This window comes from Corticium candelabrum, chromosome 18 (assembly GCF_963422355.1).
Source record: "Corticium candelabrum chromosome 18, ooCorCand1.1, whole genome shotgun sequence".
NCBI classification, from domain to species: domain Eukaryota; kingdom Metazoa; phylum Porifera; class Homoscleromorpha; order Homosclerophorida; family Plakinidae; genus Corticium; species Corticium candelabrum.
Window position 1 is genome coordinate 3,444,153 of NC_085102.1, and position 24,690 is coordinate 3,468,842.

Below are 24,690 nucleotides of genomic sequence, written 5' to 3' on the forward strand. Positions count from 1 at the left end.
TACGTGAAAAATTACTAGTACAAAGAAGAACAAAACGAAAGTTGAGACCATTGTGATAAAACAAACAATTGGATAAAAAGTGATGAATTGACATGACAACAAACAACTAAGCAAAGCTGATAAGCAAATAAAAATAAATATACATGAAACAGACAAACAGACAGACAGAGAGACAGACAGACAGACAGACAGACAGATTGTTATATTTGAACTCTTACTCTACCCATAACAATAGCTAACTGTACGTAGGCATAACAACAACAGTCAATGAACAAAATGTTGAACGTCTTTATCATACAGAAAATCATCAAAATTGTACTTCGACAACTTCGACAACTCTTTAAAAATCCCACTAGAGTTGACAGACAGATAGACAGACAGACAAACCCGACATAAAACATGACAAAATTCATGGTACTTAAACACACAACACCAAAAAAGCAATGCACACTAAGGCAAAACAGCAGCAAATCTGAAAGTAACCAAAATTCAGAAGTGAGCAAATAGATTACATAAACCTAGAGTGGATAGAGCCTTAGCTAACGACATACAACATGGACACAACTATCATAACAGTACAAACAAAGAACATTAGAATGTTGATGCCCTACCTGATAAATACTAATGGATGAAGTGGTAAGTGTTGTTGACAAGAACCGATATCCTCTACCTGAATAAAAACAGGCTCTCCAAACCGAGTGAAAAGACTGAGTGCCCCTCTGTTTGTCACACAGGCCAAGAAGATGCAATCCAAACTCCACTGCATGTCACTCACATGCCACACACTAACAAGGAAAAGAACAGCCATCACACAGACTAAGAAAAAGAGATATACATAATAAAAAATATAGCTGACAAGACAAGACCAGAATCTTGTTCTCTGCTTATGCACAATTCAAACAAGAGAAACATCAAAGTGGAATATTCGATCAGGTTATCTCAGACAACCACACAATGACAATCATAGCAATCACAATGCTTTGCCAAATAAACTAAACAGTACTCAGTACTAAACCTTCAAAAAGACTGCAAACTCATTAAAAGATAATAGGTCTTTGTCATTGTGTTGTATTTTTGTTCAAAGACTATACTATAATCAGTAACATCTACCGTATTTCTTCAATTGAAAACCCCTGCTCGAATAGTAACCCATGCTTGAACAGCAACCCAGAGTCTAGAGCAATTTAAAAAATAGTAACTTATGCTCAAGTAACTTATGCACCAAACCCACAGTATGATGAGAGCTCCAAGGCTACAAGTGTTCCAGAAACTCTCAACAATGGCATCACGCAAGAAAATGATCTCTTTACAGCAGAAACAAGACATGGTGTTGGAAGCAGAAAGGACATCCGTTCGAGCAGTGTCTCTCAAGGAGAAAGTGGACAGACAAAACATTCAACAATGAAAGCGTAAGTTCACGGCAATCAATGAGAAATTAATACGAGGACAAGAAGAGCAAAAATAGTTGAAATACCGTATTACCTTGGTAAATAGATCTGTATCTTGCATTGACAGATGCGTTAAACTGGTGCTTGTTTGTTCTCTTAAATGGTTGAAAGAATAAAAAACCATGCTCGAATAATAACCCATGGACTCAAGTGATTGAACAAATACTAACTCGGGGTTCTTAATCAAAGAAATATGGTAAATTAAACTTGTGTAAATCATTAATTAAGACAGAAGACACGAAGTAATGGCCCACAGTACAATAAATAGTTATTTGAGAGTACTCACGATCCAGACGAGCATTCAGGACAATTAGAAGGTTGATAGAATGGAACAGCTGTTGAGACATTCTCTGGCTGAGATACAAACACAATGAGTGAATCTAACGGTTTCAAATGATTCACAGCAATGGCCAAGATCTGTCCATTTGGAGAGTATCGTAACACGTACTCGCAGTCACCATCATTTGATTCATAATGCTCCAACCGTTCTGAATGGACAACATCGAGAACCTGAGTGAACCAAGAAGCAGTAAAAGGTGCATGTCTGAAATCCTTCATATATGAGTCACTCGTCTGTTTTTCAAATGTCAAGTTAGAGTCACTGATATAACAATTGTCGGTTCCATCTTGAATGCACTGTGATAAGACCTGACGATAGTCACTCCAACAAATCAGCAATTGTCTCAGTTTTAGGCTGCCGTTTGCTGGAGTTTCCTTACAGACAACAGTAAAACTTGTCACCTCTCCTAAAAGCTACACATACCAATCACAAAACATTAGATACAACGATAACCCTTAGCAGAGTGGAATATAATGGTCGGTAATCGGTCATTGACCAACCAACTGGTGTTCATGACCAACCACACTTTGCTTTGATTGGACATACCTACACGATTGGTCAAGGCATAATAGTTACCGGTATTGCGTGGATGGTAGGGAATCAATGAGAGACCCAAACATCTAGACAACTGACGGCCAGAAGCAGCAGGCAAAATCTAACTATAGAGTTGATGATCCCTAGATGGGTGAGTGCATAAATGACAATACTGTAATACTGTAACAGTTTATATTTTGATAGCAAATAAATACAGTAGTGAATATGATGCAACAAATAAAGAAATTGAACTAGATGTTGATGTCGATAATTACAAGAAATTTTGTGAAATCAAATAAGAATGAATGCCAAAAATTTTAAATGTCAGGTCAACATCTTGCTAGAGCACGATGTCCAACCAAAAATTTGCTTTATATTCCACTCTGCTTAGCAACCCTCTAATCTTTTAATTAAGAAAGAGAGCTAAAGCAGTAGTACATATCCTGCTGATAGTCGTCACCTTCAAATATTTATCAGACCACTAAAGAACAACAACTAATAGCTGCATGTCTACTTTGTTTAGTATACAATAAAAGATATCTCACATACCGTAATTCTAAGTTTGAGTAGGGGTAACTCTGTGACCGGGACAACTCTGTGAATGTCTAAGTCTGTTCGAGCGTGAAGCGTTTTACCTCCAGTTTAGGATTTGAATCTCTTCTACTATTAGTAAACTACTTGAAGTAGGATTATGAGTTTCATAGCAAGTCGATTGCTATTTGAATGGACGTCCGGAATAGCAAAGCGATAGCAACAGAAACGCCTCCTACACTGCACAAAACTTCGTATGGTACAGCGAAAGCTCTAATAGACGTGCCTTATTTGTCGCTACCACAACAAATGCAGTAGAGAAACATACCCAAGCAAGCAATACAGTAGTTACAACCATTCGTAAGTCGTAGTTGCCAGAGCAAAACTCTGTTCACGAAGTTGCTCACCCACAAGACTAGCAATGCCGACAAAAGTCCTGAATTATCTCAAGAACGATTGAGATTTCAGATATGATCGCCCACATGCTGATTAGCAGAAAACTATTGCTCCATATGGTAGTACGATCAAGCAAGTACAACACTTACATGTAGCAATATATGGACATGTATCAAATCACTCACAGAGTTACCACGGATTACCCTAGTAACTGCAAAAATAAGATATTGCCAACAACACAATACAATAAAGGAATAACCTACGAAACCAGTATCGATTAATAGTGTTGTATTATCGTACCTACTCTTTTATCGCACCATTATCCATCAAGCCCCATCCCCAACTTTGACCCAGCATCTAACATTCTTGCACCAAAGCTCCACTTAATTGGTGTTAATTAGCACCACATGAAAACTTAGTGCATAGGTTGCCATCTAAACATTGAGATCTCGATCACACCAAGGAAAGTTACTCTTTTACAATAGAAACAAAGTGCCTCATCATAGAATGGCATATTCAACATGGCTCAGTAGTGTCATACGGCAGCCACACCTATCTGTCCATGACTAAGGTGCAGGTTGAACGTCCCTAATAACATATTGACTACCGCTTCTAAAAGCGAATGGATGACACATGGAATAGCAGGGTTTGGGGCAATACTGAAGACGATGTGTGCCACCTACTTGTTCTTGATGAGTACAGAGTCACAAATGGAAGGAAATTGTAGTAATTAGTCACACACTTCTGCCAATTAGCACCTAAGGTGTCATATCCTCCAGCAAGACCTGTCCCATACCCCACAGACTACTAAGCTGACGTGCCACGGGGATGGGGTGATACAAGAGTAGGTACGATAGTTGATACCAAATACCCATGCAAGAATGATCATCGTATACAGCAGTCATCAGTTTCATTGGTATCCATACGCTAATACATTACATCAATCAAGACAATTCACTTCTACTGATTTACAGAGTTGTGTCTACTATTGAGGCAACCTACTATTGCCTTGTCAACCTGCATATGTGCCTATCAAACAAATAAATGTCCCTGTCTGTACTTGTATTAGGATACAATTATTTTAATTATACAATAGCTGCATCAAAATCATTACCAATACAATCCTAAACATTAATATATGCCACACCATCAAAAACAAAACATTGCAGAATCAATTCATCATACCTGATTATAGCAAAAAGTGCAATCAGCAGCAGATGTCAAACTGACCGAAACGTCTCCATCTCTTGGCGTGACTTCTAACCACATCCCTACAAAACAGTAAATAAAGCACGGAAATTGTTTACCTTATTTCCTTGAATAATAACCCATGGCTACTATTTTATCAAACTGATCCAAAATACGAGTTACTATTTAAGCTGGGTTGGTAATCGAGCACGTGTTTCAGTGTCTGCTATCATGGTTCGTTGAATCTAATTGAAGTAAAGACGTATGCAAGTATGAGAAAAAAACACTTGCCACATGCAAACTGTCAAGTTACGGTAACCCTTATTCAGCTACCAATAGTTATAGTCTGTTTACTCAATGTCTTCAACATAAAATAGAATAATGTCCTCATCGACTCGTCATGATCATTGTCTTCATCTTCTTCTGACTGTGTCTCTTCTGCCAGATTTGTTCCCTCAATGTTTTGTGTGTTAACTTTGATCTCTGACATCCAAGGTATGGGCTACTAATCAAGCACAGGTTACTATTCTTTTAAAAAAGATCAGATGTATGGGTTATTATCTGAGCAGGGTTACTATTAAGCAATCTAAGTTTAACGAATTAGCTTGTGCATGATATACAGTCAGCACATGATAGTTTCAAGTAGAACGACACAAACTGCTGCATTCGTACAAAATACATTAGAATCACTCACCTCTATTGCTTTCTAAAAGTTTATGCCACACATAAATCGTAGCTAAGTCAACTGATAAAACAATCTTGTCTCCATGATCAGATACAAAGAGCTGAAGGCGAAGCTCTACAAAGCATATCACTGATACCAATATTAATATCACCAAGACTCCAAACTCTAGACCTTCAGCAATGACACTTTCTAAACTGCAGGGACTACATATGTTGTCAACGATGTCAGTATTTTTATTCCATGCAAAGAGTCGGCCATCTTTCATTACACCAATCACAATCATACCTAAAAATGTAAAAAAAGTCAATCAAAAGTAGTTCAAATGACTCTATTGATATCAACAAAAATGTTTAATATTTACGTCTTATAGGTGTTAGCTGTTGGTCACATTCATCACATGCAGCCACCAAAGTTTTTATTATAAGTTGTCGTTTAAATTTAGATTTAGTACCATTTTGTGATACATTCAATGCACAAAATCCTCTGTCTTCAACCTTCTTCAGCTGCCTGATTCTCCTTTTGATGCGACCAGTTGGCAAGTGTAGCTTCGAAAGCCTATCATTGTCAATCGAATGAACAACATCCACATCCTATATGATAAAAAACTACATAAGATTGATAAGATTGATATGCTAAAATCAAAAAGTTGGAAAGTAAAGCAAAATCCAAATTTAAGAAATAAACCAAAATTTGTAAAAAAATTATATTTATTTGTTGTTACAATTTGTGACCATTAAAATTATCCTATTTCCCACCCGTGACCTTCCTAGTTATAACGGCATATGATCTGAATTTCAAAAAATTAATTAATCAATTAACTGCGCTAAAAGTGGCAATATTCTTTGTCCCATCAAAGACCACAGATACCCTCAGTCCACTCTAACCACTCTTTCACTAACAACTCAATCAAATGTCGCCTGTAGAATACATTAGTTTGAATTGGCTTCCGTGAAACTGTCGTTGCCAAAGTTGTAGTACAGTGTGTGTACACTTACGTACCCTGACGTTGCCATAATGTCCACAGAGCATCATCATTAGATAAACCATTGAGGTCTAGACTAGTGAGTGACTAGAAATGAAGTGAAAGAAATCTCGTGCGTTTGACTGACCTGTCCGAGCCAGCGAATCTTAGTCAAAGGCTTCCTGCAGTTTAACGCTACTGTTTGTAACGTCTGTAGTTTAATAAGCATTCCGCAACAATATTTGAAGGTAAGAAACTCTTTGTCTTGCGAACACAAAGACCCGCGATAATTACTGTTGTCCCGTTACTTGTTGTCCCGTATCTACTAGTTATCCCGTATGTTACGAAACAACGAGTGGAAAATAACTACAGGGTATGTCTATTTGCGACACAGCAGCAAACTAGCTTTTGAGGTAATTAATTTCATTTTCCCGCGATAGAAGTTTTTAAAAATTTACAAAATTTATAAAAATTACTAAACTAGTGATTTTAGATGTTTCTTTTGTCAAAGAGATTTAACGATGAGCAGGCCTAAAATATACGAAATTTAGAAGAAGACAAGGCGAAAAAAGTCCCAACAAAAACACTAAAACAAGAACAAAATGAGCGACCCTGCCAGGACTCGAACCTGGAATCTTCTGATCCGTAGTCAGACGCGTTATCCATTGCGCCACAGGGCCGGCTGAGTGATAACGAATAATGTCCTAACATATCAACAATACACGTACTCATGAGCACGTGCCTTGCAACTTCAATAGTAAAACAAATCTAGCAAAGCAATTGTTGGTACAATTTTGACGAAGATTTTTAACGATTATTTTTTAAAGCGTTCTAAGAATTCATATAGAAAATTGTTTAAAAAGTTAGTTTTTTAAGTAAACAATTATTAATTAAATAAGTATAGTTAATTAATTAAACAATGACGTTTCGTAGTTTCTAATCTGTTTTTGAAATGCAGCACGCGTGTATACGGTACTCATATCTGTTGTTGTATTAATGTTAAATTTTGCAAAACGATTAACCATTTAGCATCAATTTTTTAAAAATACCCTCAATAACTTAGAATAATGACAAACTTTAACAGACACAGCAAACAAACAACTAACATACATACATACGGTATCTATTACTGCTGTTGCATTCTAAAGACGAAGAGACAAGTTACGTTTGCACCAAACCATACAACATCAATTTTTACAAATACTCCCGCTCTAATTAATACCTGATGAGAGTCATTGATAGCAAACAGCACAATAATGACAAACTGTGACATTCACAGCAAGCAAACAATTAAAAGATTTACTAAAACGACAGTTTCTGATTAATTAAAAAATGTGTTCAGCAGTCCCGTGCAGTGGTCGACAGCTTTCTTGCTACGTAACCACAGCGATATAGATCAAGTTGAGCAAGACAAAAACCGCAAGCAATATCAAACGAAATAGTTCGTCTACATGACGAGCTCTTTTTATAAATCTTGATGTCATCTCATTTACACGACGTACGTCGATTTCGTTTCCAGCAGGGTCAAGTTCTTGCATTTCAATGTCACCATTAGGATCGGGAACCTGATCATTTTGTGGTGCTTGGGTGCGACGACTTAGCTTTTTTAGCATTGCCCACAGCCAATTCTCCCCGTCTCTCCAATGAGAAATTCGATGTACAATCACCAACTCCAAGAGACAACTGAAGATGAAGACGAGGCACCCAAGAACGTAGTAATCTGCAGCTGTTAGGTAGTCGATGCTGCTCGTTTGGCGGTTAACTACGGTTAGAGTTAGTGTGAGAAGAAAGCAGGTAATGGTGAGAACGATTCTTGCTTGTGGTGGTTGAATTTTGAGGTACAAGCTGAGGTACGCACTAAATGCTATGAGACCAGCTGGAAATAGAGATCGGATGACAATTGGTTCATGATTTCGTTTGTAGTGTAGGTGAATGTGGAACGACGAATATTTTTCTGTATAATCTGCAGGTAAAAAAAGAGAACGTGTCTGACTAACAGAAAAAAATTACAATGTTTGTATAGACTGATGTCGGTGTGTGTGTGTGTGTGTGTGTGTGTGTGTGTGTGTGTGTGTGTGTGTGTGTGTGTGTGTGTGTGTGTGTGTGTGTGTGTAACTGTGAGAGTAACCACACAAGAATGACCAATTCATTAATTAGAGTATGCGAACAAGTTGATAAGCTAAATCATTTGATGACAACGATGCTGCATCAAATCCATATCACTATACATGTATTATCTAAAAGTATTGTGTATGAATTTCACAAAAGCTGGAACCTATTCCGTTGTACTAATTCATCACTTCGTATTTTTAATTAATTATTATTAAATTCGCAATCATTTATATTAATTCTGCGTCTTACCTGCAACGTCAGAACCTCCTATTCCTCCTCTTCCATACGTCAAATTTTGCACAATACAACCGTCGATTGTGTCATTCAGTAAAACATATTGAGTAGGAAGAGTAACACCTGGAGCCAGACTGACACAATAAAAACCTTTTGGTTCACGATACACCACCTCATTCACGTCGTAACTCACTAGAAGCATAAACACAAGTATACAAATTTTAGTGTAAAAAGTAAACGTATCTACTCACTAAACTCAAATTCCACTTTACAGTGTTGTTCATCAAACGGATACCAATGAAGATCAAGAGAACAAAAGCAAACAGAACTTACTCTGGAAAAGAATGCTAGCCTAGTATCATTTTTACACAAATCAACTCACTCTCTACCTGCTTGTATACTCGATTACACCACCTGGACGGAGAATAACCACTTCGTCGTTGTCTTGTTTGCTGTAATCTGGGTAGGTAGATTCTTGGCTGTTTCGAATGATGGTGTCCGGTAGCCACAGTTTGTTTATCATCTCTCGTCTTAATCTAAACTTTGATACGTTGTGCAAAAGTCCATCTAATCGTGGATCCACCCAAAGTTGAGTAAAATAAAAATCCACGTTAAAAACCTACAAATTAAAAAAATATTTATAGTAATTAAACGATTGTGTTATTTGCGATCTTTAGAAATACGTCATCCATTGAAATGTCACCAACTCGTAGTATAAAAGCCTTTGGTGTTATTTGTGCTAAAAGTAAACGATAAAATACAAAAAGCAATTTGAGAGAAGCAATGTGTTCCAAAACAAAAATTGCAGAACATTCAAGTTGTTCTACAATCTCACTTACTGATAGCATTGGTTGTTATTGCTGATGTATGAGATGCTTGGTGAGGCAACACGTGGCTACTGTAGTTGGTGGAGTGGAGCAGATCGTAAATTGCATTAAACGTTATTTCTTGATTAGACCATGTCGTTGCAGAGCTAGTACCAAATATAGTATTTGCTATAAATTTGATGAATACATGCATTATCAACTATTGTCTTTCATGATACAGCATGAGTATACTAATCATCTGATGTATTTAACTACTCAGCTAGATATTTTAACTTCAGGCCACCTTGTTGCATTATAGTCTGTGCTAGTATTTGTACACCCAACTTGCATGTCATTGTGACTTCTTATTAGTTAAATAATTGTCATTAAATTAATTAATTTTGTTAGCTATATAGTTAGGGCTCTAGAGAAAACTAAACTGTAAAAGGATTCACAAAAAAATTATAGTTTTATGACTTGCAATCAGGGGCGGATACAGGGGCACCTTTGTCGGAGAACACCCGAATAATTATTAATCTGTCTCGGATAATACCTCGCAGACCAGACCATGTCATGAGGTGCGTGTACTCTAGGCCGTCACCTCTCCTCACTGAGTCAGCTGTCCCAGTTGGTTTCTCACAGACCAGAAGATGGTATTCAGTACATATACCTAAGATCATTCAGAGGCGTCGCTGGACGTCCAAAATTGGGGGGCCAGCGCTAGGATTATCGCCACGCTGGAAGAGCAAGGCTTCTTATCATGCCCCGCGTTCGAGAGTGCTAATCATTCAACTAAACTGGCCTCGTGTGTGTGTGTGTGTGTGTGTGTGTGTGTGTGTGTGTGTGTGTGTGTGCGTGCGCGCGCGTGTGTATCACAATACACAGAGAAGCAACATTGGTAGATACAGAGGGATGAGTTGTCATATTCATGATAATGTATTTAATTGGGTTACACTAAAGGCATACGCTGGTCAGTAATATCAGCAAATTGCAACACTAAGTCCTCGACGTTGGCTTCTAGATCTGCTGTAAGTTCCTTTTCAAAAGACATGAGTGCTGGTGAGCGGAGCCGATCATCCGACATTCGAGTTCTTAGCCAAGTTTTCAGTCTTTTCAGTGCAGAGAACGATCTCTCTGCATTTGCAGATGTCACTGGAGTGCACAGAAAAATCTTGAACAGTTGCAAGACAGCTGAAAACAAGGCTCTAAAACCATGGTCAACAAAGAATACGGTCAATTCCTTGACAGTGTGAACGGTGTTTTCGCCAGCATTCTGCTTAACAAAGTTATAGAAAACCTGAAGCTGGGCTTTCACATGACTTGGAGGAGCATCAAAGTCGTCGTCGTAGAACTGAAGTGTACTACATCTTCGACCATCTGTAAGTCGGGTTCTTCAGTTGTCGCGGATTCTAGAAGTAGACTCTGAACTTTCATAGCAATCGTCAAATCCTCACTGCAGAACCGGTCTCTGAGCTGTGTCATCAAAATATCCAAGAGTTCGAAGTACATTGTTCTACAGAGTTCTTCTGCACTCTTTGGACTATGGTGTTCAGAACCACCTGTATCCAATCGTCTTGGTAGTCGCCTTTGTCTCTGTAGTCCAGGTGGCTCCAGTCCCAGTCTCCGACTATCATTGAGCAAAGACTTCCATAAATAATTGAACTCTTTGTCACTTCTGTAATCTTCGAAAGTTTTGATGACAGACTGTGCGTACTTTCTTGCCAGCTGAAGATCCACTGTGGAACCTTGGAGGTACAGAGACATCGCCTGTGTTACGTTCAACACCTTGTCCAACACGGAGATCCAAAAGAAAAAGCCAAAAGTAGAGATGGACTTGAGAAGAGCGGCAGCATCAGCTCCAATTATTGCATCATTCTCCAGTTCTTCTAGAGTTTATAGCATTGCCTCGAACTGCTCCTTTACGGTATGAATGGACGAGTATCTCGATGACCACCTACTTTCACAGTGACGCTTCAACGTTTTTGGGCAATTGCCCAGTTGGCCGTCAGCCTCCAATCGTCGTCTTTGCACTTCCTGAAAAATCGAGTGTCGTTTTGCCGACCTCTCCAGTAGTTCATAGAGAGTAGAAACGATGCCAAGCTGGTTACGAACTGCTATTACCCCTTTGCAAGCATCCTGTAAGGTGAGATTTAGTTGATGGGCGTAGCAATGCACGTAAACGGCTTTCTTCGCAACTTCCCTAACTCTGCTTGCCAAGCCTGAATACCTAACCCTCATGTTAGCAGCCCCATCATAGCACTGCGCTCTAAGTAGAGCCATTGGTAGATCAAGGCGTGACATAACATTCGTCAACAGCTGAAACAAAGACTCACCATCTGTCCTTGCCAGAGGCCAAAAGCCAAGAAAACGCTCTCTCACTTGAAGACTGTTAGTTACATAGCGAATGCAAACAGACACCTGCTCAACTTTTGACAAGTCCACGGTTTCATCGCATATGACTGCAAACATCCCACTTTCCTTGGCTTCCTTCACTATCGTACATTGGATATTGTCTCCAATTAGACTTATCATCGCATTCTGACTTGACGGACTGGTGTAGTGAGTTCTTCCCTGTAAGTCACGCTTCAGATCTGGGCTACTTCTGGACATTAGCTCAAGTAGCTCCAGGAAATTTCCTCTGTTCAGTGACTGATCTGTTTCATCATGACCTCTCAATGGAAGGCCTTGACGCCCTAGGAAAAGGATGGCTTCAAATATCTTTTTGACATTACTTCTGTTGAGAAGGATTTGAGCTTGATAACCGGAACTCATTTGTTGAGCAACAGAACTTCCTTTCACGTCCAACTGTTTCAAACTTTGCCACACACCCATACTTGACGTATGACTGAGTGACGTTTCGTGATCTCTAAAATCACTTACAGCTGACTTTCAGTTCTTGAATCCTCTGCTTATGAAAGCCTGATCAGGCTTTCCATGCTTGTCTAATCCAACACTGACTGTAAGCCGGCAAGAAAAACAAAACGCAGCATCAATGCCCGGACTGTACTCCAACCACAAGAACTTGGTATACCAGTGCTCCTGAAATGATCTGTCTCTGGGCAAATGTACGCTTAGGAAATTCCCCCAACTGCAAGTCATTCCCAAGGGGTTGGTACGGGCCATTGTTGACTACGACGTTTCGAGAACCCCTCGCTGGGTCACGGTCAGCAAGACAGACTGGAAGTGTTTCGGAAGTACTGGAAAGATGAAGGGAAGACTCTAATGGCAATTCTGATGCAGTGGAAAGTTCATTCGCGACAACACTAAACCTTTCAGCTGAACCACCAATCTGGCTTCCCTGCGTAGACAACCTTGAACTTGACGCAACACCAGCAGGAGTAGAACGGCGTCTAGCAAGAAAGACATATTCCGAAACTGACTGAATCATCACCATACGGAAAGAAACTACTTCATGAAGCTGGTTAACAGCTTTTGACCCTTCCGTTTCTTCGCTGCCTTTCCGGGTTCCGAAGACATGACTACTGCGTAACGCACGCTAAATTTTGTACGGAACTTCGAGGCATTGTACGATATGAAATAAAACCTACATGTCTAACACATTTTGTAACAGTTCCATTTCAGTAGAATGCGGAGTTAGCTACTACGCAGTAACATATCACTAGACATTGTCAATTGTCTAGACGGCCACGCCTACTAATATTGGGGGGCCATGGCCCACCCAGGCCCCTATTGAGCGACGCCTTTGGATCATTCTACCACTGAAGTAGAACAATTGCATTCAGGTATGCAAAGAGTCAAATTGCAGTCTTCTAACTAACTAACTCAAGTCTAGTATTGCACTGGACACGTGCCCCAGGTGCCTCAGCCTGTATCCGCCCCTGGCAATAGAGTGAGTTCTAACAAAAGGTCTATACGTTGAGGTATACAAAGGCCATCGAATGACATGTAGTTTTGCGTAATTACACAATATATTTAAAACGTGTTGAGTATATAAACCTGAGCATGCGTGCAACAGTGTAGAATGGTATACACGTTATGGCTGACTACAATTTCTTTGTCTAAGTCTCGCTTACGTACTACAGAAAAGAAGGCTGGCTAAATTCAATATTTAATGGGTAGCCTGAAATCACTGAGAGAAACAGAAGAGCAGACTTTAAAATTTAATTTACAAATAAATGCACATTTATTTACACATGCACTGTACGTCATTTACCCACGCCCTTATTAACCACGCCCTCATCACCACAACTCCCTGTAGTCTGAAGAGAAGCAGCTAGATCGTTTGAATCAAGCTAAATTACTTTTCAGAGAAGCTCTCAATGAAAGCACTAATTTCTTCCTACACGTACAGGGATTGTCTGGCTTGCTACGTCATGTGACCACGCCCCAGCGTCACGTTGTAAGTAAAACAGGTATCTTCCTTTACTTTAGCATGTAAAGCACCACAACAGAAACACGTAAAACTGCACTAGTGCATGTTTCAAATAAATTTTACAACACTTTCGGAATTAGTTTCATTATCTTCGACACATGCATGTACTCTAGAGTGTAGACGATCTTACTTGAAGTCTTCAGCATTCCGTGCCCTACTGCTTGGTACGATGTTCAGAGCAAAAGTGGCTACCACAAGACACAAGTCAACACTTGCGTAGCTCAACACCATCTTGCAGATCTCGTATAGAAAAACTCGATCTGTCAAGGTACCGTATTGCTGTCAAATTTTCGCTGACTAGTAAAGAGATAACTTACTTTGGCTTGCTGAGTAAGTTTGAAGCCAAATTACGCAAGCGCAATTTTAATTAATAATTAGCATCATTTTCGCCAGTCTCACGTGACCAGCTTACCCTAGTGATCATTTTTAGCGAAACAATTTTTTCGAGGTTACTAAAAAATTTCTTTTTTAATCAATTAAGTTCCTTTAGAATGCAGCTTTCCTAGTTAATTATTAAATTAGGTATTTTTCGAATTAGTCTTTTTCTACTTCTGAAAGAAACACACCTGTACTCCTCTACACATCGATCTCAGCCGAAAAATTTAACATCTATCAACGTCAACATCACTCAAAATTTCAGCACTCACTCTAACCTCGGCCTTACAAAAGACGCTGTGGCAAAACAATCTCGCTGGTGTCTTCCGATGTGGGGATCAGGGCGTCCATTGTACTGATTGGCTTTGGTATGACTTTGGATAGACATTTCGGGTTGACGGACAACGAACAGAGACGTCTATTTCTCTTCTTCTGCGGAAATAAATCTCCTGTCACCAGAACAGCACGCCGTCAAAAGCGCACGCGCGAAAAGAAACTCCGTACATATAAAGTTTTTCGAGGCGAAACAAAATTATTTTCTTTAGGAAACAGTAGTAATAAAAGTCTAAATAAAAATAAAATCAGCAGTGTCTATTCCGTACTGTCTGTCACGACGTAATTATCAACTAGTTAGATGGATTTTGAACTACAGACCCGGATCCAGGAATTTTTAAAGAGGAGGATTGACCTTGTAGCAGCTATTTATAGCATTACTAATTTTTTTCTTTTGCAATAAAATTAAATAGAAATATTAAACCACACCTTTAGAAAATAAGGGGGTTGCAACCCCTTGAACCCCCATCTGGATCCGGGCCTGAAAATCATTTTTGTAGCTACTAATCAATCTGCTTAGTAGAAATACACCACGTGTGTACACAATATTAAATAGTCGTTTCTGTTTTGCAGTTTTATTGTGTAGACAAGTTACTTTTGCTACAAAACTACAACATCAATCTAAAAATATCCCAAATATCAAAGTCACTGCTAGTGTTGACAAACCTTGACATTGACAACAAACAAACAAACAACGAGCGTACCGATTGAAATACAAAACGCGTTTACTTTGCCCTGCATACGATGAATTAATTTGAGTTCGTGATCAATCAGAAAATAGTCAGGACTGAAGTGACAGGATCTTACTTGTTAGCAACAACAGCGGCGTAGATGATGTTGGACAACACATAGGCAACAAGAAATGCAACACGCAGGAACTCGTCTACATGTTGAGCTCTAGTTTGCCATTCTGAACTGACCTTTTTGTCTTGTCCAGATGATGTTGTCTCTTCGTTACTAACATTGCTTCTACTCTGAGTCTCAGGGGATTTCAATTTTTCGTCTTCAGAATGCGGTGCAGGTACTGTCTCCATTTCAATGGCATTTGAACCTTTTCTGGTAGCTTGCCATTCTGAACTGACCTTTTTTTCTTGTCCAGATGATGTTGTCTCTTCGTTACTAACATTGCTTCTACTCTGAGTCTCAGGGGATTTCAATTTTTTGTCTTCAGAATGCGGTGCAGGTACTGTCTCCATTTCAATAGCATTTGAACCTTTTCTGGTAGAGTATGTTGAATTTTTTCGTATTTTTTTGTATAAATTTTTGGACCGTGTCCACACAACATTCTCCCCGTCCTTCCAATGATAAATTCGATGCACAATCGCTAACTCCAAGAGACAACTAAAGATGAAAATGATGCACAAAAAAACGTAGTAATCTGCGGCTGTTAGGTAGTCGATGTAATTCGTTCGGCGGTTTGTTACGGTTAGAGTTATTAAGAGAAGGAAGCACGTGATTGTGAGAGCAACTCTCGCTTGTGGTGGCTCGATGTTGAAGTACAGGCTGACGTATGCACTAAACGCTATGAGACTTGCGGGAACGAAGGATCGGATGATAATTGGTGCAGAATTTCGCTTGTAGTGTAGATCAATGTAGAACGACGAATATATTTCCTCTGAGAATGACAATGTGTGTGACTCGATGTACAAGAATCCATGCGAAAGCAAACTTGTGTACGTGTGTGTGTGTGTGTGTGTGTGTGTGTGTGTGTGTGTGTGTGTCTGTCTGTCTGTCTGTCTGTCTGTCTGTCTGTCTGTCTGTCTGTCTGTCCGTCTGTCTGTCTGTCCATCTGTCTGTCTGTCTGTTCATCTGTCTGTCTGTCTGTTCATCTGTCTTTCTGTCTGTCTGTCAAAACGACAGTGGCATAATGTTTGACTGCAATGTTGTAGGCCAAGTCCATTAATGTGTTATAATTTGCTTAGTTATGAAGGACTGGTAGATATTTGAAAGTTTCCTGTACATACGTAGAGTTTTGATGATAATAAATGAATCTGTCTGTCTGTCTGTCATTCTGTCTGTGTGTGTGCGTGCGTGCGTGTGTGTGTGTAGGTGAGTGTGTGTGCGTGTGTCTGTCTGTCCGTCTCTCTGTCTGTCTGTCTGTCTGTCGGTCCGTCTCTCTGTCTGTCTGTCTGTCTGTCTGTCTGTCTGTCTGTCTGACTGTCTGTCTGTCTGTCTGTCTGTCTGTCTGTCTGTCTGTCTGTATGTATGTATGTATGTATGTATGTATGTACGTATGTATGTATGTATGTCTGTTTGTCTGTCTGTCTGCCTGTCTGTGTTTCTGTCTGTCTGTGCGTGCGTGCGTGCGTGCGTGCGTGCGTGCGTGTGTGTGTGTGTGTGTGTGTGTGTGTGTGTGTGTGTGTGTGTGTGTGTGTGTGTGTGTAGCTGTGTAAATTTTATGTCTTACTTGCAATGCCATGACCTCCTATTTCTCCTCTTACATACGTCAAGTTGTGCACAGTACACTTCTTGATTGTGTCATTCAGCAAAATATATTGGGTAGGAAGAGTAGCACCTGGAGCCAGACTCACACATTGAAAATATTTTGGTTCACTATATACCAACTCGTTTACATCATAGCTCACTAAAAAACACAAATTTACATTAATTTCTACTGTAAAACATACTATACTCACTGAACTCAAATTCAACTTTACAATGTTGCTCATCAAACGGATACCAATGAAGATCAAGAGAACAAAAACATGCAGAACTTACTCTGTAGACGACAATAACGAACATGTTTATCTAGAACTCCAATTTATTTTCTGCACCAGCGAGCTCTCTACCTGCTTGTATACTTGACTTCACCACCTGGACGGAGGACAACAACTTGGTCGATGTCTTGTCTGCTGTAATCCGGGTATCTGGATGCCTGGCTGTTTCGAATGATGGTGTCCGGTAGCCACACTTCTTCTATCATCTTTCGGTTTTTTAGTCGAAACTTGGGCATATTATGCAAGACCCCATCTAATCGTGGATCCACCCAACGTTGAGTAAAGTAGAAATCCACACTGAAATCCTGCAAATAACAAAATATTTTACTAATTAATTAAAAACCAAATTAGTTTATATAAAAATACGTTTTGCATTGTAATATCACCAACTCGTAGTATGTACACTTTTGGTGTTATTGTTGCTAAAATAGTATAAACAAACAATTTAGAAGAAACAATGATTTGCATGTAGCAAATTAGAACGCACAATACAAAGCTTTTAATTTAGTTTTGCACATGTACTGTTGTTTTCATCTCACTTACTAATGTCATTGCTTGTTATTGCTCCTTTACGAGATGCTATGTGAGGTGACATGTTGTTACTGTAATTGGAAGAGTTAAGCACCTCAAAAATTGCAGTAAACGTTGCTTCTTCATCAGATTTCAGCCACGTCGTAAATTCCGAATTTCTAGCAGCAAATTGCATTAGTATAAATTTGATTTACCAATAATATTCTAGAAATTTGATAATAATAATAATACTAATTGTTATTAATTATTGCTCTTGATGATACAGCATATTATGATAAGTACACCAACAGTCACTGATGTATGTAATTACTAACTAGATTTGTATAGTATTTGCATACTCTAACATGTTACAATAATTATTACATGTTACAACAATCTGCTACAAGTCACGTGTACGTATCTACCCACAGCCGGAAGTCCATTAGAAAATGCTGCTGGCAAAAGTCTAGGCTTTTTGTAAAGTGATTTGGCTATGGTCGGACTGGTTCTGCGGACCCAGCTGGTACCAGGTATGTCCAACTCTAGTGGAAATGGTCGTGAGAGACAAATAAAACGTGACCACGCCCCGTTTCCTGTTTCTCCCCTTTCACTCCACTTCGTGTAAGTCAAACACGTGGTCTCTTCGGCCACTCACCAAACATGACGATAGAAACAATTCAAATGAAACTATTGCATGTTAGAAATGAGGTCTTACGACACATCCGGCATTAGTTTCAATATACAACTTCTCTAGCTATATCTAGATTACAACTACAACTTTACGGGAATTCTCCGTCGCTTTCTGCCCTGCTGCTTGTTGCGAGGTTCAGTGAGAGAAAAGTGATACACAGTACAACATCTCTGTATGTTCTCGCCATCTCGTCGATCTTGTGTCGAATTGGACTCTCTATCTATCTCTAGAGATTGTCAAAATGTGCTGTCAAATTGTTACCGATTAGTAACAAAAATTTGAGATACCTCAGATGGCTTTGTTGTTTTCACTCTGCACAAAAAGATTTTGAAGCGAAATTACGCGCATGTGCAGTAACTTCCCCAGTCTCGCGTGACTAGACTTACAGCCTAGTTGACTAATTAGAATCTGTGCCTACTAGAATTGACTAATTAGAGTCTATGCCTACTAGTAAAATTAAATTAAAATTTGCGTATACGTATCTAATCGCCATCTCGTCCATCTGATATCGAAACCCTAGTCTGTCAAAGTATCTACATTGTCCACTGCTGTGGTGTCAAGGTTTCACTCATCCGTACAATTACAAAGACATACTTACTTTCGTTGGCTGGCTGGCTGGCTGGCTGGCTATACGAAACCAAGTTTTGAATTCAATCACGCACGTGTAATTTCAATAACTAATATAGCATTCCGCCACTCTGACGTGACAACTCAATCTGTGGCTACGATTGTCCGTCACAACGTGTTTTAATTACTGATGTTTATACGCTGCATTATGTAACATAAAAATAAATTCTAAACAATGATATTTCGTAGCTACTAATTAATAAAAACAGCACGTGAGTATACGATATTTCTGCTTTTGCAATTTCTAAAAATGACAAGCCAATTGTGCAACAAACATTTAACGTCAATCTACCAAATAGTCGCATTAACTAAGCGACCAGCGTTATGCTCTAAATGCTCGAGTTTATACTTTGGACTGCACACGGTACTCAAACGGAGCTGAACTTGGAACTCATGCGGCAACCCTTCCAAAAACGCGTCTCGAGCCACTGTAGTTACCGAATCCACGTCAAAACTAGGGTAAGATAAACGAACAAGTCGTTGAACATCATGACCAAACGCACCAACAGATTCTGCAGTAACAGCCCATTTTCGTCGTCGTAGGTCAGTGACTGCCTGCATGCGATCTGCTCCGCCACGTAGAAACTCACGTTTTAGCGAACTGACGATTGCGTCACAACTTGTTTTGTCGTCCACCGACAGGCGTCGGTAGTTATCAAATGCAGCCCCTTCCAATCGTGATGCTAGAGCGAGAGCCTTCTTTTCTCCAGAAAAACCCTTCAACTGTGACCAGACAGTAACGCGATCCAGAAATACCAGCAAGTCATCATAACCTCCAAAGGCTGTTATGATGTTACAATTGTCCATCCTGTCACCAATGTAATGTCTTTGGCACGCGCAAGTGGGGGGTATCAAGAATGAGCTATTATTATAGCGCTGCAGGCTAAATACATCACTGAAGTATCACGTGACCATACACTACATAAACAATGACGTTTCGTAGTTTCTAATCTGTTTTTGAAATGCAACACGCGTGTATACGGTACTCATATCTGTTGTTGCATTAATGTTAAATTTGCAAAACGATTAACTTAATTAAAACATTTAGCATCAATTTTTAAAAAGACCCTCAATAACTAAAATGATGACAAACTTTAACAGTCACAGTAAAAAAACAACTAACAAAGTGAAACCGATTAAGAAACAAAACGAGTTTACTTTGCCCTGCTTAGGATGAATTGAGTTCATGATTAGAATGTGTTCAGCAGTCCAAGTGACAGCACTGTTCATTTTATGTTGTAACCACAATGACGTATATCACGTTGAGCGAAACAAAAAATGCAAACAATATCACACGAATGATCTCGTCTGCATGACGAGCTTTATTTACAAATTTTGAGTTGAGAGCATTTTCAGATTCAAACGAATTCGTCTTTTCGCAACTTGAGGATCCACTAGTTTCCTTACCAGCTGTTCTCGTCTCCTCACTTTCAGGGGGTTCCAGTATGTTTGCTGTCGCATTGACGTCTACGACTTCGTATGCGGCATCACTTGTATGGCGTTCTAAAACAATTTTACGTGTACGTTTTCATTTTTAGAAAAATGTTTAGAAACTTTGTTACCACGATTCATGTCTTCCAATTCTATGTTAGTCGTGGTACTACGACAAGAGATTTGAGCTCTCTGTGATGATGCCCATAGCTTTTTTGACTTTGCCCACACGTAGTTCTTCCCGTGCTTCCAATAAAAACATCGATGTGCAACCACCAATTCCACGAGACAACTGAAGATGAAGACGATGCATCCAACAACATAGTAATCTGCGGCTGTTAGGTAGTTGATGCTGTTCGTTTGGCGGTTGACTACCGTTAGAGTTATTGTGAGAAGAAAGCAAGTAATGGTGAGAACGACTCTTGCTTGTGGTGGATCGATGTTGATGTACAAGCTGAGGTACGCACTGAATGCTATGAGAGCAGCGGGAAAGAGGGATCGGATAACAGTAGGTGAAGAATGCCGCTTGTAGCGTAGATGAATGTGAAATGACGAATATTTTTCTGTATAATCTGCAGGTAAAGTAAACAGTGCGTCTGAATAGCAGAAAGAAAATGACAACATTTGTATAATGATGTCGGAATGAGTATCACTGTGTGTGTGCGTGTGTGTGTGTGTGTGTGTGTGTGTGTGTGTGTGTGTGTGTGTGTGTGTGTGTGTGTGTGTGTGCGTGTGCGTGCGTGTGTGTGCGTGTGAGTGTGTGTGTGTGTGTGTGTGTGTGTGTGTGTGTGTGTGTGTGTGTTGGGCGACTAGCAAAAGGCCATGCATAGCCATGCAGCCGATGCGCTCCTGGTTTACTCTTCGGCAAATAACAAAAACATTGTAGCACAGCAGCTGCTTAGATACCTACTTCCGTTCTACCAATTCATTACTTTACAGGTAAATAATTTTACACGTCTTACTTGCAACGTCGTAACCTCCTATCCCACCTCTTCCGTACGTCAAATTTTGCACTTTACAGCGGTTGATTGTGTCTTTCAGCAAAACATATTGGGTTGGAAGAGTAGCACCTGGAGCCAGACTGACACAAGGAAAACGTTTTGATTCATTATACACCACCTCACTTACACCATAGCTCACTAGAAACAAGCAAACATTTACAAATTTTAATGTAAAAAATGAAAGTATCCAATTGCGATACTCACTGAACTCAAATTCCACTTTACAGTGTTGTTCATCAAACGGATACCAATGAAGATCAAGAGAACAAAAGCAAACAGAACTTACTCTGGAAGAGAATGCTAACCTAGTATCATTTTTACACAAATCAACTCATTCTCTACCTGCTTGTATACTCGATTACACCACCTGGACGGAGAATAACTACTTCGTCGTTGTCTTGTTTGCTGTAATCTGGGTAAGTGGATTCTTGGCTGTTTCGAATGATGGTGTCCGGTAGCCACAGTTTGTTTATCATCTCTTGTCTTAATCTAAACTTTGATACGTTGTGCAAAAGTCCGTCTAATCGTGGATCCACCCAAAGTTGAGTAAAATAAAAATCCACGTTAAAAACCTACAAATTAAAAATATTTATATTAATTAAACGATTGTGTTATTTGCGATCTTTAGAAATACGTTATCCATTGAAATGTCACCAACTCGTAGTATAAAAGCCTTTGGTGTTATTTGTGCTAAAAGCAAACCATAAAAATACAACAAGCAATTTGAGAGAAGAAATGTGTTCCAAAACAAAAATTGCAAAACATTCAAGTTGTTCCAGAATCTCACTTACTGATAGCATTGGTTGCTAATGCTGCTGCATGAGATGCATGGTGAGGCAACACGTGGTTACTGTAGTTGGTGGAGTTGAGCAGACCATAAATTGCATTAAACGTTATTTCTTGATTAGACCATGTCGTTGCAGAGCTAGTACTAAACATAGTATTTGCTATAAATTTGATGAATACATTCATTTTATCAACTATTGTCTTTCATGATACAGCATGAGTATACTAACCATCTGATGTATTTAACTACTCAGCTAGATATTTATAACTTTAGGCCACTTTGTTGCATTATAGTCTGTGCTAGTATTTGTACACCCAACTTGCATGTCATAGTGACATCCTAATAGTCAAATAATTGTCATTAAATTAATTAATTTGTTAGTTAAATAGTTAGGGCTCTAGAGCAAACTAAACTGTAAAAGGATTTACAAAATTAGTTTTATGACTTGCAATCAGGGGCGGATACAGGGGCACCTGTCCCAGATAATACCTCGCAGACCAGACCATGTCATGCAGTGGCTGTACTCTAGGCCGTCACCTCTCCTTCACTGAGTCAGCTCTCTCAGTTGGTTCCTCACAGACCAGAATATGGTATTCAGTACATATACCTAAGATCTTTCTACCACTGAAGTACAACAACTGCATTCAGGTATGCAAAGAGTCAAAGTGCAGTCTTCTAGCTAACTCAAGTCTAGTATTGCACTGGACACGTGTCCCAGGTGCCCCATCCTGTATCCGCCCCTGGCAATAGAGTGAGTTCTAACGAGAGGTCTATGCATTGAGGTATACAAAGGCAATCGAATGACATGTAGTTTTGCGTAATTACACAATATATTCAAAACTTGTTGACTATATGCAACTGAGCATGCGTGCAACAGGGTAGAATGGTATACACGTTATGGCTGACTACAATTTCTTTGTCTAAGTCTCGCTTACGTACAGAAAAAAAGGCTGGCTAAATTTAATATTTAGTGGGTAGCCTGAGATCACTGGGAGGAACAGAAAAGCAGACTTAAATTTAATTTCCAAGTGAACGCACTGTACAGAGTTGTTTGTGACGTCATTTACCCACGCCCTTATGTAACCACGCCCTCATCACCACAACTCCCCGTAGTCTAAAGAGAAGCAGCTAGGTCGTTTGAATCAAGCTAAATTACTTTTCAAAGAAGCTCTCAATAAAAGCACTAATTTTTCCTACACGTACATGCATTGTCTGGCTAGCTACGTCATGTGACAACGCCCCAGCGTCACGTTGTAAGTAAAACAGGTATCTTCCTTTACTTTAGCATGCATAGCACCACGACAGAAACACGTAAAACTACACTAGTGCATGTTTCAAATAAATTTCACAACACTTCCGGAATTAGTTTCATTATCTTTGAAGTTAATGAAACTAATTCCAGAAGTGTTTTGACACATGCATGTACTCTAGAGTGTAGACGATCGTACTTGAAGTCTTCAGCATTCAGTGCCCTACTGCCTGGTACGATGTTCAGAGCAAGAATGACTACCACAAGACACAAGTCAACACTTGCGTAGCTCAACGCCATCTTGCAGATCTCGTATAGAAAAACTCAGTCTGTCAAAGTACCGTATTGCTGTCAAATTTTCGCTGACTAGTAAAGAGATAACTTACTTTGGCTTGCTGAGTAAGTTTGAAGCCAAATCACGCAAGCGCAATTTTAATTAATAATTAGCATCATTTTCGCCAGTCTCACGTGACCAGCTTACCCTACTGATCATTTTTAGCGAATCGATTTTTTTCAAGGTTACTAAAAAATTTTTTTATTGAATCAATTAAGTTCCTTTAGAATGCAACTTCCCTAGTTAATTATTAAATTAGGTATTTTTCGAATTAGTCTTTTACTACTTCTCAAAGAAACACACCTGTACTCCTCTACACGTCGATCTCGGCCGAAAAATTTAACATCTATCAACGTCAACATCACTCAAAATTTCAGCACTCACTCTAGCCTCGGCCTTACAAAAGACGTTGTGGCAGAACAATGTCGCTGGTGTCTTCCAATGAGGGGATCAGAGCGTCCATTGTACTGATTGGCTTTGGTGCGACTTTGGATAGACATTTCGGGTTGACGGACAACCAACAGAGACGTCTATTTCTCTTCTTCTGCGGAAATGAATCTCCTGTCACCAGCACAGCACGCCGTCAAAAGCGCACGCGCGAAAAGAAACTCCGTACATATAAAGTTTATCGAGGCGAAAAAAATTGTTTTCTTTAGGAAACAGTAGTAATAAAGGTCTGAATAAAAATAAAATCAGTAGAGTCTATTCCGTATTGTCTGTCACGACGTAATTACCAACTAGTTAGATGGATTTTGAACTACAGACCCGGATCCAGGAATATTTAAAGAGGGGGTTGACTTTGTAGCAGTTATTTATAGCATTACTAATTTTTTCTTTTCTAATAAAATTATATAGAAATATTGAACCACGCCTTTTGGAATAAGGGGGTTGCAATCCCTTGAACCCCCATCTGGATCCGGGCCTGAAAATCATTTTTGTAGCTACTAATCGATCTGCTTAGTAGAAATACACCACGTGTGTACACGATGCTATTCGTTTCTGTTTTG

At 39.4% G+C, this 24,690-nt stretch overlaps 4 protein-coding genes and 1 non-coding gene across 7 annotated transcripts; all 5 read right to left on the reverse strand.

Moving 5' to 3' along the window:
* Positions 1–4,854: 4,854 nt before the first annotated feature.
* Positions 4,855–7,356, reverse strand: LOC134193690 (uncharacterized). Its single transcript, XM_062662528.1, has 6 exons — positions 7,306–7,356; positions 6,695–6,787; positions 5,574–5,712; positions 5,294–5,407; positions 5,132–5,236; positions 4,855–4,939 (listed from the first exon to the last, which is right to left on the reverse strand). The coding sequence occupies exons 1-6, from the start codon at positions 7,354–7,356 to the stop codon at positions 4,908–4,910; spliced, it is 534 nt and encodes a 177-aa protein (XP_062518512.1). The 3' UTR covers positions 4,855–4,907.
* Trnar-acg (transfer RNA arginine (anticodon ACG)) lies at positions 6,691–6,763 on the reverse strand. The gene has a single exon. It is a non-coding gene; the product is annotated as a tRNA-Arg (tRNA).
* Positions 7,259–9,144, reverse strand: LOC134194151 (gamma-aminobutyric acid receptor subunit beta-3-like). The gene is made up of 4 exons (XM_062663061.1): positions 8,819–9,144; positions 8,681–8,763; positions 8,445–8,621; positions 7,259–8,046 (listed from the first exon to the last, which is right to left on the reverse strand). Exons 1-4 carry the CDS (start codon positions 8,950–8,952, stop codon positions 7,457–7,459), a joined length of 984 nt encoding a protein of 327 aa, XP_062519045.1. The 5' UTR covers positions 8,953–9,144; the 3' UTR covers positions 7,259–7,456.
* Positions 9,145–10,432: 1,288 nt separating this feature from the next.
* On the reverse strand, positions 10,433–11,089 carry LOC134194314 (uncharacterized). Its single transcript, XM_062663242.1, has one exon. The coding sequence runs from the start codon at positions 10,997–10,999 to the stop codon at positions 10,547–10,549; it is 453 nt and encodes a 150-aa protein (XP_062519226.1). The 5' UTR covers positions 11,000–11,089; the 3' UTR covers positions 10,433–10,546.
* Positions 11,090–14,899: 3,810 nt separating this feature from the next.
* On the reverse strand, positions 14,900–23,662 carry LOC134193876 (gamma-aminobutyric acid receptor subunit alpha-2-like). Of its 3 annotated transcripts, none has more exons than XM_062662723.1 (10): positions 23,549–23,662; positions 22,105–22,244; positions 21,948–22,003; positions 21,656–21,885; positions 17,597–17,742; positions 17,420–17,475; positions 17,126–17,358; positions 16,973–17,055; positions 16,744–16,920; positions 14,900–15,951 (listed from the first exon to the last, which is right to left on the reverse strand). In XM_062662723.1, the coding sequence occupies exons 1-10, from the start codon at positions 23,647–23,649 to the stop codon at positions 15,140–15,142; spliced, it is 2,034 nt and encodes a 677-aa protein (XP_062518707.1). In that variant the 5' UTR covers positions 23,650–23,662; the 3' UTR covers positions 14,900–15,139. The 3 variants fall into 3 exon arrangements, with proteins under 3 accessions (XP_062518707.1, XP_062518709.1, XP_062518708.1); XM_062662725.1 differs by having other exon boundaries at positions 15,513–15,677; XM_062662724.1 differs by lacking the exons at positions 14,900–15,951; positions 16,744–16,920; positions 16,973–17,055; ... (1 more) ...; positions 17,420–17,475; positions 17,597–17,742 and adding exons at positions 19,915–20,384; positions 20,444–20,884; positions 21,275–21,451; positions 21,518–21,600.
* Between the last annotated feature and the right edge of the window lie 1,028 nt (positions 23,663–24,690).

Excerpts from the sequence above, each read along its gene's own strand:
- LOC134193690 (XM_062662528.1), bottom strand. The coding sequence starts at position 7,356 with ATGTCACAGTTTGTCATTATTGTGCTGTTTGCTATCAATGACTCTCAT. Across the intron at positions 5,713-6,694 it reads CAGGTTCGAGTCCTGGCAGG|GATGTGGATGTTGTTCATTC; the intron begins GTCGCTCATTTT and ends TTTATCATATAG. Across the intron at positions 5,237-5,293 it reads AGAAAGTGTCATTGCTGAAG|AGCTTCGCCTTCAGCTCTTT; the intron begins GTCTAGAGTTTG and ends TATGCTTTGTAG.
- LOC134194151 (XM_062663061.1), bottom strand. The coding sequence starts at position 8,952 with ATGATAAACAAACTGTGGCTACCGGACACCATCATTCGAAACAGCCAA. Across the intron at positions 8,764-8,818 it reads GTAATCGAGTATACAAGCAG|AGTAAGTTCTGTTTGCTTTT; the intron begins GTAGAGAGTGAG and ends ATTCTTTTCCAG. Across the intron at positions 8,047-8,444 it reads AGGAGGTTCTGACGTTGCAG|ATTATACAGAAAAATATTCG; the intron begins GTAAGACGCAGA and ends TTTTACCTGCAG.
- LOC134194314 (XM_062663242.1), bottom strand. The coding sequence starts at position 10,999 with ATGTCTCTGTACCTCCAAGGTTCCACAGTGGATCTTCAGCTGGCAAGA.
- LOC134193876 (XM_062662723.1), bottom strand. The coding sequence starts at position 23,649 with ATGGCGTTGAGCTACGCAAGTGTTGACTTGTGTCTTGTGGTAGTCATT. Across the intron at positions 21,886-21,947 it reads GTGACATTTCAATGGATAAC|GTTTTTAACGTGGATTTTTA; the intron begins GTATTTCTAAAG and ends TTTAATTTGTAG. Across the intron at positions 17,056-17,125 it reads GAAGTCAAGTATACAAGCAG|AGTAAGTTCTGCATGTTTTT; the intron begins GTAGAGAGCTCG and ends TGTCGTCTACAG.